Source organism: Scomber japonicus, chromosome 9, assembly GCF_027409825.1.
Source record: "Scomber japonicus isolate fScoJap1 chromosome 9, fScoJap1.pri, whole genome shotgun sequence".
Taxonomy (NCBI): Eukaryota; Metazoa; Chordata; class Actinopteri; order Scombriformes; family Scombridae; genus Scomber; species Scomber japonicus.
In genome coordinates, this window is record NC_070586.1 from 12,645,518 (window position 1) to 12,658,945 (window position 13,428).

Sequence of the window (13,428 nt, forward strand, 5' to 3'; positions counted from 1 at the left end):
TTCTGTGGCCCTGTTTCTTTTTAACGTACAATCTCCCAATGTTTGCGTCAGGATATTACAGGAGAGAGATGCTTTTGTATTCATTGCCGATGCAAAGCATGGAGGTGCTGAGACAGTCGCTCACTGTGGCCGTGATAAAGGTCCATGTCGCTGCAGTGCAGAAAAAATGTGCAGAGAGGCTTCCAGAGACGTGCGTACATCCTGTGTAGAAATCCTCCTTCATTCAAAACTGTTGCATTTCTTTAAATCACACTGTGACCTACAGTACCAGTCCATAAGCACATTTTTTTATAATGGTTTGTAAAAACAACATTTGAATCATTTAATTTTTTTTTTCTTCACATTTGTAGATTAGCTTCGAGGTTTGCTAAAAATTTTATAAATAAGAACAAGTCTCTAGTTTGGCTTTGATATAAATAATGTAATAATACATAGTTCAAACAAACACTTCTCTCTAAAAACATTTAAATATTTTCAAATATTGCATTTACGAAACCATGTCCTGCAGTGCTCTTAATCATAAGCAAAGTTCTAGACAGATTAGTTAAAGCCATTTTCAAATGCCAAACTAGAAGGGGGTAAGCAGAGGTTTGCTAGAACGACAGGTTTAGAAAAACAATCTCAGCCTCCCTGAGCAGAAAGTCACATCAATACCACATTTTAAATATTGAATAAAAACACTCAAAAGCTTGGCAAAACACACCACCCTCCATATGTTTTTTAACTCTCGGTACAAAGCAGAGAGGCAAAGCTCACTGCCTTGTATCTGGAGATTTTAAGTACTCAATGCAAAGGCTAATATCGTGTATCACACTACCCATTGAGGTTCACACATCTCTAACACTCAAATCAAATATATTTCTTTACAGGTCAACAGAGTTTCATGTCCTTGCTATTGCACAGAAATAAATGGTATTTTCAATGGGTACATCTACTGACAAGGCAGGTTATATACTGACATTTTGGTTTGGTTTGACAGCATTAATGTTCATTGCTCTAAAGTAAACCAAAAGACCAACATTGGTTGTGTCTCAAATTCTATGTAGTTATTTTTTTGTGTGTAAGAAGATGCAGCATGAAGTGAGCATGCATCTTCATTCATTCAAATTTTTTACATTACAAGGCAACCCCCCCCCCCCTCTTCCTCCACCATTTTTGATTCAATGTTCAATTTAAAAATCCCATACAGCCTTGTTGAGACACAAGATGAACCCTTCTTTTAACTTCCTCAGTGCTGCAGTGAGCGATATTCATAGAGGTGAACAAGTGCTAAATGAGCGCGACATGATAATATGACATTCAAGAGCACGTTGACAATAAACACACAGGCATAATATATCATTTTCTTGTAAAAACATGACTAGACGGAAACAGTTTAGTGTACAGCTTTCCTCTAAAAAGGCAAGAAAGTCAAATAAATATTCTTGAAGAAGCTCAAGGACAAATGTTCTCCTTTATAAACTGAGAGGCACTTGACATACAGTGACCTCGCAGGCGGGCTCTCACAGCTGAATGGAGAGAGAGGTAACGTGTCTGAAGGCCCATTTTACATGAGCTCCATTAACACTTGACTTCGACCACCAGCCTCTCAATTATAAGGAGTTATTTTGATTTTTGATGAAGAACGAGACAAAAGGAAAAGTAGGAGGGTGGGGGAGGGAGGGGGGCGAAAGAACAAAACAAAACATGATACTGACAGAAGTCATACACACATTCACAACGGATGAAATGTAACAATTTAAAGAGACAGACAAATCTGTAATTGATATTTAAATATTGCAAAACATACAAAAACAGTTATCTTGAAGTGTAAACATTAAATTGATGTCTGATGTCATTTTTGCACATGGAGAAATTATATAAAATAAATCATGTCTGTCATAACTATAAATTGTTCTCATTAAAATGTAAAAACAACATACTATATATATCATTTTTTTATTATTACTGTAATAATAATAATAATAATAATAATAATGTTTATGTTAACATTTGTTTTGTATAAGTGTTTTTACTGTACTGTTATAAATAGTTATATGTGTAACACCTTATTTCAAACTCCTCCAGCTTTGTCTTTACAAGGCAAAAACAATACTTGTGTCTCTGTCACAACCAGATACACACACACCTCCATACACATCCATACACATCCATACACACACTCACACACACTCGCAAGCTGCCACAGTCACACAGGGGGTCACCAGGAGGCTCTATGTGCGATTGAGGGTCTGGAAGATTCTGGATATTTGGAGCATGACAGGGCCAGTCTCGGGGTCGTTCATCCACTGGGTGCTGTTCAGAGGATTCTCCAGCATGTCTTCAAACGCTGCACACAAACACAAGTTGCACTGTTAAAGAAATATATCGGATAACACCCAAAGCTTTTAGAAATTAACATGAAAAACATTCTTTCCTATTCTGTCAAGAAACTTTGATTTCATTGGATTATGTGTTTGCAGTATGCAGGTCATGGCATTTATAAGATTTGTGATGGATCCCATCAAGAGCCTTGTTTCCCGAAAGCATCTTAAGACAAAAATGACCGTAACATCCATTTTATGGGCCTTCTTAAGCTTAAAAAGGTGTTTCCAAAAAGCACTGTAACTGAAGACACTCTCAGAAATTACACTAAATGTACCCACTCATAAGAGGCTGAGAGCGACCGCAGCTAGCAGGAGGAACCTAAAAATGTTTAATTAAAGTTCTCATTGCATTTGTACATTTTTAAGTCTGAACATCTTTAATGAACACTGATGTTCATTAATGTATGAGTGATATTTGTTTAGATTAGAAAGTCAAACTAAACCAAAATGCACAAAAATGAATTTGACAAGAACAACATTCTCCTCCAGCAGAAGCTAAATCAATCAAAGTTTACTTTTTTTTAAACTGGCTTCCTCTCAGGAACATGAAAAGACTGCAGACTGTTAACTGTGCAGGAAGCTTTGTTTTCATACTAAAAACTGAATTTCAAGTAGGCCTATAAAAAAAATTTGTTTTGTATTTAGTACCACTTTGGAAAAAGCATGTAGTTCGTAGAAACGCTCTTTGGAAACACTCTTATAAGGTTGATCATTATCAAGAAACGAGGCCCAAGTCTGCTTCAGTGAATATGGGAGAAAAAGAGTGTAGCTCCAATGAAGCTAAGTTTTCAAAAATATCAGAAAACTAGTTTTACTATTACTTGCGGGAAAAAAGTTCTTTCACAGTATGATTTTAATATTTATAAAACCCTTCACAATTCTGGATTTTTCACGGGATTTGATTAGATCGTACCAAGCAGAGTCTTGGGATTGGTTAAACCTAGCTGGACCACTGGATTCTCCAGAATGGCTTGAAATAACGGGCTGTTGGTGTCGATGCCTTTGTCCAGGTCTTCTGGAGAAGGTTTCCTGTCTCCCAGCAGCCACTCGCACTGCAAACAAGAAAAACACTGTGAGAAGACAAACTCCCTTTCTTTTTATGAAAACAGGAGACTGAAAACGGACTGCCCAGCTGAATGTATGTTGTGGATGTGTTAACTTACTGCAGCGTCCTGTTGGTTGTTATTCACTCTCAGAGCATCAATCACCTCCTTTTCATCAAAGCCCATCTCCATTAATGCAATGACAGCCTACAGACAAAAACAGGAAAAGACTGCGCCTTCAGTTTCTCAGTTTAATAACAAAAAGTTAAGTGACAAGACGTATCTGTCACAACTGTTAAAATCAAACTGACAGCAAAAACTACTTTATATGTTACAACTAAAGCTATTTACACTTTATATCCATGATGAAGGCATATTTTATTTCTTATGTATATTGTAGACTGCCTCTATTCATCACTCCCACTCCAAGATGTATCTATCTAGATAACACAGACACAGGCTGAGCAGTAACAAGAAAAAGTGATTTTCCTTTTTTAAGTCCAACTTTAGTTTTCCTGGTTTCAAAGTAACACAGTTGTAGTTAGTAAAGAGAACAATTAGCTGAAATTAGTTGGTCTTGCATCTGCCTTGCATCATCAGCGGTTAAATTAGGGGAGATAAATAACACAAAAGAGACGCCTAGCAGGTGCTCTGAGATCAGTGTTGTAAATAATGAGAGGGGTCAATAATAATCAAAGTATGAAAACTCCTATAAGACAAAGCCACCCACTCTTGAGTCAGGTCTGAACTCCCGTTTCCTCCGGATCCTCTTGAAGATCTCTGTGAGCTCGTCCTGCCTGCTGCTCTCCTCTGTGCTGGACTGGCTTGGAAGGTTGCGGAGAAGGTTAGGACCAGACGCCGACGCTGAGGCCGAGGGGCCTGGTGTGGCAGCGGATGCGGCTGCGGCTCCCGCTGCTCCAGAATTGTCCTGACTAGGTAGCGGCGTGTCTACAGAGGGGTCGTCTACATGCTCAATCAGCCACTCCATCGCCTGGGTTACTGACATACTGCAGGGAGAAAAGATAGGAAGAAAAAAAGGTTTCTGCAAAGGCTTTGAGGATAAATGAAGCTTCAGTCAGTCTAAATAAGACTAGCAAAAACATCAAAAAAGTGTCTGAGCCGCTTCTCAACTTTCTGCTGACTTAATAGTAAGTACATGCTGCAGATCACTCCAAAGATACACTGTGAAGTTGTTTTCAAACTAATGCAGACTTACTGGTTCAGTCTAAGAGCTTTGATAGCTCTGCTCTCAGGGAAACCCATCTCAGTGAGCTGCTGAAGGGCTGTTTCATCCACTCGATCCTCTTCATCTTCATCCAACATTGCTACAAGACACAGAAACACAAAGAGATATGAAAGAAAAGCTTGGGCAACGTGGATGAAATGACTATTAAAAATAAAAAAAATCTTAAGGATCTGTTTTCCCAGCAACAATATATATTACACATACTTATATATGTAACACAAATGTAAAATACTCTAATTGAGGTCAACTGCATTGAACTCTATGGTAATGTCAATATTGATGTCAAACAAAAGTGTAAAATATAAGAAAGACAATACATTTTATGTTACAGTTTGTTTACAGTTCAGAAAGAGGCAGAGTTGGCGCTTCTTAGTAAAAAGGGTCCTGGGATTGACCTTGATACAGCCAGCTGCAGCCGTTCTGTGTGGAGCTTACATGTTCTCCTCGTGTCTGTGCTAGCAAACTCGGAGTGCTCCAGTTTCCACCCACAGGTCAACTGGAAACCCTGTACTGCCCCCCTTAGAAGTGAATGTGTTTGTCTGTTATATGCCGGCAGTTTGTACAAGGTATACCTCGCTTTTCACCCAATGTGTGCTGAGATTACACGATCCCTAACTAAAGTATGAATTAATTATTGCTCATATCAAACAAAAACTGTCTGCTGAAGGTTTAAACACTTTGCTGTCTTGAACATGCCAAATGCAAGTTTTACCATTGGCCTTTTTGAAGAGCTCAACAGCATCAGGATTCAAGGCAAGAAGCTTCTGGGCAACTTCTATGAGAGAAACCAGGATTTTCCTAAGCTCCGTCTGAAACTGGAAGAACAAAAACACACCAAATATTAATATACACCATCAAATTATGAATAGTTTGATTATTATACATAGAATCTGTGTGTTACATTTAACTTTTTTATACACCCTGCAGACAAAGAAACGTACATCTCTGATGTTGTGCTGGGTAACAGTGCGGTCAGTGTGACGTGTGGAGAGGCTGGCAGTGGCTTTCAGGATAGCATCTTTGTCTGGAGCCTTGTAATCTTGTTTTTTCTGTGACAGCCAGAACACACGACAAATAAAGATAATAAAAAGCAGGTGGAATAAGACATTGGCTTTTCTGACGCAGGTGCAGGATTTAAAAGAGAAAAATGACACAGAAACACTTTCTGTTCTTACCTTTTCATCTGCACTTACATCTGCCATCTTTGGAAGGGTCGGTGGTGGTCTTTTCTTTATGAGCAGCAAAACATCTACAACATATATGAAAAAACGTCAGTTCACAAAAAAAAAAATCAATGAGGCTCTTTTTTTGTCATTACACCATAAATGCTTAATACCTTTATCTTTAAGGTTTTCATCAGCGACAGTTTTCGTGTCGGTGAGGACTCTCTCTGTAGCAGCATGTATAAGTTTATGGTGGGTAAGTGTTTTGGGGTCTTCTAGACTTCCATGTACGTACTGTAAAACAAGCACAAAATAGTCAGGATATACAGGGAACAAGTGGGACACAACTATTCATATTTTCATTATGAATTACTCTAGCTAACATGAGGATTTCAAATAGGTTATTTTATCCGGCCATTGGTCTAAAACGTTACTATATCCCATTTATAATTTAGTATTTTTTATATACTTAAAGTTAAGCATTTTCGCTTCATAAATGATTTAAATAATGTTGAATAATATCTGACTGTCTGAAACAATTAATTGTCAATAACTTTCATCTGAGCCCATTATCAATCAAAAAAACAGTTTCAGCTTCTCCAATGTGAGGATTTACTGCTTTTCTCTGTGTTTTAATTTATATATATATATATATATATATATATATATATACATACATACACACACACACACACACACACACATATAATATCTTTAAGATTTATATTGTTGGCCGGACAGACAAGACATAGAAAGAAATTACCATCAGCTCCTGGAAATTGTGACAGCAGCTCTTTGCTATTTTCTGTTATTTATAGATGAAACTACTACGAGACAGGATCAACATTTTTCAAGTCTGTCTTAAAACAACAGTCTAGAGCTCAAACTGACATTTAAACAGGTTCGTTTTTCTTGCTGTAATCATTCCTCCTGTTCATACTTGTACTTTCTACAAGTAAATCCACAGAGTACTCTTTTTGTGCAAACATTCATTTAAACATGTATCTGAAGCTTATATGAAGCTTCAGCTGTCCAAATGAAGAAGACAGGAAGACTGGAAGACATCTTCCAGTGTCCTTCTTTTTTGTTACTATACTTGCACTGTGACTCAACGGGGAAACACTGTCTGAGGAAACACAAAGAGGGAATTTGATGCTTAACAGACTTTAAATGTGGCAGATATCCACTGCATGTGACTAAGACTCTAGCTGAAGCCTCACATAAGCTTAAGATAAACTTTTAAATGCACTATTGCACAACACAACTGTGTGGACACACTGTAGAGTTTGACTTGCATCACTTCTACTCCATGCACAATATAAGAAGCTCAAATAGCCAATATGAACAGGAGTTATGATTACAGTGAGGAAAACTGAGGCAAATTGAGCTAAAGCCTTTGTGTATGTATAGTTGCATGTTTTTAATATTGTAGTCCAGTGTTTTGTCTCTTAATAGAAAAAAAAATTAAAAATCCTACAATCAACAAGTCAATTAACCGACTAATACTCATAACTGTGATGAATAGTAAAAACAAACATGTATACAGAATATAATGAAGTCTGATGAACAATAAAATTAATCTTTCATCAGGATACCTGTGCTAATTTATTGCTGATATACAGAATCTGTGCATCCCTCGCCTCCCACACATTGTTGTCATAAACATACAGCAGACTGCCACTACCGTAAGACTATATAAGCCATAGAAGGAGATGAGAAGAGCTGTGTAATAATAGTCTGGAAAAACACCATGGCTCTCTGGAAAAAAAGGGGGACCAAGTCGGACTAGCTAGCCTGAGAGAGGTGCAGCCAACCTGCTAAATTATAAATAGCAAAGTCTACCCAGTTACTATAAATACAAAAGACACTGACACTGACAGTTTACACAGAGGGCATGGTAGCCTACAAACACTCCAGGCAGCAAGAGTGACAGGACAAAAAAAAAGCAGCTAGGAAGATCCCCTCCCGCCCCCCCTTACACACACAAACACACATAAAAACCTACATGTTTCAAGCACTTCTCCTTCAGTTTCTCCACAGTGGTGTCTTCCGTGACCTCCTCCAACCACTCCGTGCCGTCCATGGTGCAGATGTGTATTTTCAACACTTTCCCAGCAAATATTTTCTCCTCCTGCACGAACATAGCTGCAGCACTTTAACACTTAGAAACTAAAAAAAAAAAAAAAAAAAAAGAGTACCACTTCACTGACGTTAGCTTAGCAGCAGTTGCTATGTGCTCCTAGCAAACTAGCCTTTTGCTAACGTTTTAGCACCCTAGCTAAAAAAAAATGCACCGACAACAGAGCAAAAAGCGGGCGGCGGTTAGCTGAGGGCCATTTTCGGTTTCCTCTATCGGTCTGCGGTGTGGTGGCGACCGATCAGCGTACTCCGTGCTCGCCCGGTTGTTTATTTTGCCCAGTTAACAAACAGGCAGCCAGCCAGCGACTACCCTATTTTTACTGTGATGATTTGAACTTTGAACTTCAACGGGGCTGCCACCGGTGCATCATGGGAGTCGTAGTTCTTTTGAGTGACAAGCTAGTCCATGGGTAAAAAAAATCAAAACAAAAACAACCAAAAACAGTCCTCCAAACTGGTTCAAAAATCACCCATAAGCTTTACAAACAGTGGTGGAAGAAGTACTTATGATCCTCCTAAAAATACTCCATTACAAATATAAATCCTGTTTTTGAACAGATAATATAAAAAAGTAAAGTAAAAAAATAAATTGAAAAGGGTATAAAGACAATAAGGAAATAAAAATAAAATAACTAGATAAATAAAAAGTAAAGGCATAACTGGCAGACGTCTTCAATTAAAAAATCTGAATACATTTTGATAATAGTCAGCTTTTCTTATTTTTATCCAATATAAGGATGCAACATTTTATTTCAATTAAAACATCTGAATACATTTTGATAATAGGTCAGCTTTTCTTATTTTTATTCAATATAAGGATGCAACATTTTATTTCAATTAAAAATAATTTAAATGATGGGGTGGTTTTTTTATACATTTTTTTGCTTTGTGGATATGAAATGTACCTAACATAATAAAAAGGTTTACATGGCTACACTCATTTGATCCCTCTGACTGATATATTATTATATATGACATCATTAGATCATTAATAGTGTCACATCAGTGTTAGAGCAGTTACTGTTGTAGCTGCTGGAGGTGGAGCTAGTTTCAACAAATTTATACACAGTTGGGTAGTTTAGTCCAGTGGTTTCCAACCTAGGGGTCGGGCCCCTCCAATGCGTCACCAAATAAATGTGAGGGGTTGTGAGATTATTAATTGGAGAGGAAAGAAGAAAAAATTAAGTTCTGATACACAAATCTATACATATGTGTCCAGTTTTTGGACTTTTTCTTCTAACTAATCTAAAACGTTACAAAAGCTGTCAAATAAAAGTAGTGAAGTCTAGTGGAGCAGAAGTATCAAGTAGCATAAATAGAAATACTCAGGTAAAGTACCTATACCTTAGTAGTGTATTTAAGTTGCCCTACTTGAGTAAATGTACTGTAGTTTACTTGAAGAAAGTTTTGTCAAACCATAAAGAAGCATTTTAATTTGTCAATATTATAAGAAAGTTCAACTGTCACCCGATAGATAGATAGATAGATAGATAGATAGATAGATAGATAGATAGATAGATAGATAGACAGACAGACAGACAGACAGATAGACAGATAGACAGATAGACAGATAGATAGATAGATAGATAGATAGATAGATAGATAGATAGATAGATAGATATTATCTGCCTTCACTGCTTACTACTCATGTTGAAAAAAGGTGCAATTGGACCATTAGGATAAATTAACATTTACATATACTCCAACATTATCGCTAATAACATAATATATTTGTACCACTAGAGGGAGACATACTAAGTAAAATAATCATTCTCTGCCTCTTCAGAAAATGTTTAATGATTAAATGAACTGCAGTTTATGAGGAGAGAGGTCACATTTATAAGACATTTTAAAATCTATTGACATACTCATTGTTTCCCAGACCTACCAGAGGCATTGGCTTATACTGCTGTTATTTAACTGGGTCTATAATTACTTTGATAATCTCTCGTTTCTCCAAAAATACTGTGTAGAAGATATTGATTTTTAGACATCTTGTTAAGTCATTTAAAGAAAAAAGACAGATCTCATAAGTTTAAGACACACAAGTGCCGTTTATTATATCAAGAAACATTTTTACAGATTGGAAATGAAAGGGAAAATACATGTCTTGCAAATCATAACTTTATAAGTGGAAGAAACATATTGTAGATATTACAAGTTCACTACAACCTAATATTCTTTTAAATTATAACAGTTTGCAAACTATAACAGGGAGTGTCTCACAAACCATTTAAGTAGACACAACTGAGAACTTAGCCAACAGTTTTTTAAATTTTTTACCAAAGTGTAGCAAAAACATTTCTTAACATACACAAATGGTTGCCTCAGTGGATTTTTATGCGTTACAGAACAGTAAATAAATATGAATTTATAAAACCTCAATATTTATGTATTTTTCTTTTTTATGAGAAAAAATGTCTCCTAACAAACAATATATCGTATCTATTTGTATATAGTTCAAATTTATTTATGCATAAGGGACAGTACAATATAAAATATATATTCTGTTCTGTTTGACATTTTAGAGGCTGTTGACTGGTGCGAGACCTATCAAAATTGCATGCTTAAGACATCAGATTTCTTAAACAAAATCTTGCTTACAAGAGAAATGCTTAACATATTTACAAAGGGAAGAACACAGCCATAGGCTCAAACTAATAGGAGGGAGAGGGGAAATTAAGCTTCCTGTTCCCTCTGGACAACAACATACATGGTGGCCGACGGGCCAGTTCTCCAACACCACAGGACTAACAGATACTCAAGCCTGTCTTAACTGCCAATCTCCAAGATGGCATTAAACTGTACAACGTATCACCACATCTCTACACAATCAATCAAATCTAGAGGCACAACATAATGTTGCTTCATTGATTCAAGAAATGTACACGACTATGGGTGTAACAAAGAATCACATGACTTTTAAACTCAGAGAATTATGGGGAAACAGCTCCTAATGTACATCATTCAGGACCTGTGAATGAAATACAGGACACGTGCTCTGGTAACATTAACAACCTGTTTATCTGCAGCTGACTTGATATTTTCCACACTTACAAAATGAAATAACACTGGAACTTAAAATGTGCTCTATAAAATGCCCCTTAATCATGATTCTCTTTATAAACAAGATTATACAAAAAAATAACAAAATATAAACAAAGATTGAGAAGTATGAAAAAAGGCAAAGACTAAAAGTCTTTCAGGAAATAAATACCCAGTGTGTATGCCGCAACTTCACTGCAGAAAATAAGTACTACAAGAAAAGAGTCTCTCTAAAGGACTTCCTCTGTCCTGCATATGACCCAACACCATGGATTCCCGAAATTTCCGTAAGCAGGCAATGCGTATAAATAAGACATTAATAAATAAAAAGATTGGATGAAACACAGGTGTTGATGTTAGTATAAAAGCATATAAAAAAGTCCTATTAACTCTTGTTTACAGCTTTGCCCTTTTTCTGAATTTTTTTTCACAGAGTGCCTTTTTTATAAAAATATATTCAGCAGCTCATCTGGGCGTAAAGATACAAGCTTTTTATTTGAACTGTTCAGGTATATGTCCAATTTGAGACTGCATGCTAGTCGGTGGACTTGAAATGCCCTCTGACCAGTCGGACATGTTAGAATGAGGAGATGAACTTGACCACTGATCCGGGGAGCCCGGGGAAGGGGTCAGAAAGGGGTGATCGGGGACCTGGACCTGATGGTTTGGGGTGTTGTCCATGGGCCCTGAATAACTGTGCTGGGAGGGAGGAGTGAGGAACTGGGTGCTGGGCATTGACTGGTTGATGGAGGAGGTCATTATCTGGGTCTCCTGTGGCAGGATGGTGTGAATGGGCATGCTGGAGTTGCCTGTGCCCTGCTGGAGCTCCGGGGAACCGAGCTCACCGCTGATGAAGTTCTGGCTGTTGGCTGTGTTTGAGTTCTGGTGCTGCAGCTGGATGGTTTGTTGTTGTTGTTGCTGCTGCTGCTGTTGTAGCTGCTGGAGGTTCTGCATCTGCTGTATCTGTTGAGCCTGCTGCTGCATGATGTGGGGCTGCGGACCCAGTCGGGTGCTCTGGATACCCTGGTAGGTCATCATTTGAGACAGGCTGGTGTTGGGGTGGCCATTGTGGAGGGAGGTCATCAGCCCGTGCTGTCCACCCTGGTGCAAACCTCCCTGACCACCGGGTGCTCCTCTCATCGGGTTGAACTGACTCGGCTGGCTCATATTGCTGTGCATCCTGGAGAGCCAATCACACTGCCCGTTCATGGCACCCTGCCCACCGGAGCCAGACACGGGCAGATGGGTGAGACGGGGAGGCAGTGGGTCAAACTGCATCCGGGCCAGCTCCTGCTTGTTAGGCATCACCATGTGGTTTACAGCCAGGTGTGGGTCAGACATGCCCTGCAGATGATTGAGAGATACAGATGGCGATGGCTGAAAGGGTGAGGTCATCATGGGCGGTGAGGCCACATCAGAGACATAGCCGTGGGGGGACTCTAACGAGTCAACTGGAGACAGAACAGCTGAGCTGTCCAGGAGGTTTCCAGGTTTCCCATCCTGCGAATTCTTCTTCTTCACCTTCATGTCTTTGCCATCCTTGCACCCAATGCCCTTAGTGCTGGGCTTACGTGCTTTTTTGCCCTGACCTTGACCCTGAGGCAGAGGCTGCTTCATGCTGCCCAGGTAGCCGTTGGGCGAGCAAAGAGGAGGTGACAAGGTGGTGCTTAGAGACCCTCCATGCATGGGAGGACTTCGTACCAGATTGTACTCATCCATCAGACGCACAATATCATGATGCATCCTCTCCTGTGCAATGTCTCTGGGTAGCCGGTCCATGTGGTCAGTTATTTCTCTGTTGGCAAAATGATCCAGTAAGACCTTGGCAGTTTCGTAGCTTCCTTCCCTGGCAGCCAAGAATAGAGGTGTTTCCTCCTGAGGTGGACAGACAGGAGACAATACATGATGAGATTCAAGGATACAAAAGCAATGTTGTTTCGGAAAGATGTTTCACCATTGTTTCGCAGTGCTAAGTAGATGACGAGGGAGAGAGTATTGTTTTACCTTGTTGTTTTGCATGTCTTTGTTGGCTCCGTTCTTGAGTAGCACAATAGCAGCCTCCACATTATTTACTGCTGCGGCCCAATGTAGGGCTGATTTACCTGCAAAAACAAAAACAGGCTATTCAGATCTAAAGCAATCTTTTGATTTACATGAGGAACTTTTTTGTAATGATTTCTGTTGTTCATATGAGTGGCATCAAACAGAAAAAATTTACCAAAATCATCGATTGCATTGACGTCAGCATGACAGTTAATGAGCTCCTCCACCATGCCCTCTACTGCCAGCCTGGCTGCTAAGATCAGGGGTGTGGTGCCATCATGCATGCGAGCATCCAAGTCCGTGGCACGGTTCCTTATCAGAATCTATAAAGACAAAATAGGTTGAATGTTCAAAGATTTTCAGCAGCTGTACTTATATAAATA

At 38.7% G+C, this 13,428-nt stretch overlaps 2 protein-coding genes across 4 annotated transcripts in view; both read right to left on the reverse strand.

The window, feature by feature from the left end:
* Positions 1–1,188: 1,188 nt before the first annotated feature.
* ubac1 (UBA domain containing 1) lies at positions 1,189–8,300 on the reverse strand. 2 transcript variants are annotated; one of them, XR_008321782.1, is made up of 11 exons: positions 7,824–8,300; positions 5,992–6,112; positions 5,831–5,904; positions 5,597–5,704; positions 5,368–5,470; positions 4,626–4,734; positions 4,140–4,416; positions 3,530–3,616; positions 3,280–3,418; positions 2,159–2,329; positions 1,189–2,128 (listed from the first exon to the last, which is right to left on the reverse strand). XR_008321782.1 is itself a non-coding variant. In XM_053325354.1 (10 exons), exons 1-10 carry the CDS (start codon positions 7,959–7,961, stop codon positions 2,214–2,216), a joined length of 1,272 nt encoding a protein of 423 aa, XP_053181329.1. In that variant the 5' UTR covers positions 7,962–8,300; the 3' UTR covers positions 1,189–2,213. The 2 variants fall into 2 exon arrangements, 1 of the variants encoding a protein (XP_053181329.1); XM_053325354.1 differs by having other exon boundaries at positions 1,189–2,329.
* Positions 8,301–9,993: 1,693 nt separating this feature from the next.
* The window catches only part of LOC128364471 (neurogenic locus notch homolog protein 1-like), a 44,772-nt gene continuing 41,337 nt past the window's right edge, over positions 9,994–13,428 (reverse strand). For both annotated transcript variants that reach the window (XM_053324996.1, XM_053324995.1), the window contains exons 32-34: positions 13,221–13,368; positions 13,007–13,104; positions 9,994–12,877 (exon numbers count right to left, since the gene is read on the reverse strand). In XM_053324996.1, the coding sequence (XP_053180971.1) occupies positions 11,495–12,877; positions 13,007–13,104; positions 13,221–13,368 (1,629 nt within the window). In that variant the 3' untranslated portion in view covers positions 9,994–11,494. The remainder of the gene's footprint in view (positions 12,878–13,006; positions 13,105–13,220; positions 13,369–13,428) is intronic.

Excerpts from the sequence above, each read along its gene's own strand:
- ubac1 (XM_053325354.1), bottom strand. The coding sequence starts at position 7,961 with ATGTTCGTGCAGGAGGAGAAAATATTTGCTGGGAAAGTGTTGAAAATA. Across the intron at positions 3,419-3,529 it reads ACAACCAACAGGACGCTGCA|TGCGAGTGGCTGCTGGGAGA; the intron begins GTAAGTTAACAC and ends TCTTGTTTGCAG. Across the intron at positions 2,330-3,279 it reads CAATCCCAAGACTCTGCTTG|CGTTTGAAGACATGCTGGAG; the intron begins GTACGATCTAAT and ends GTTTGTGTGCAG.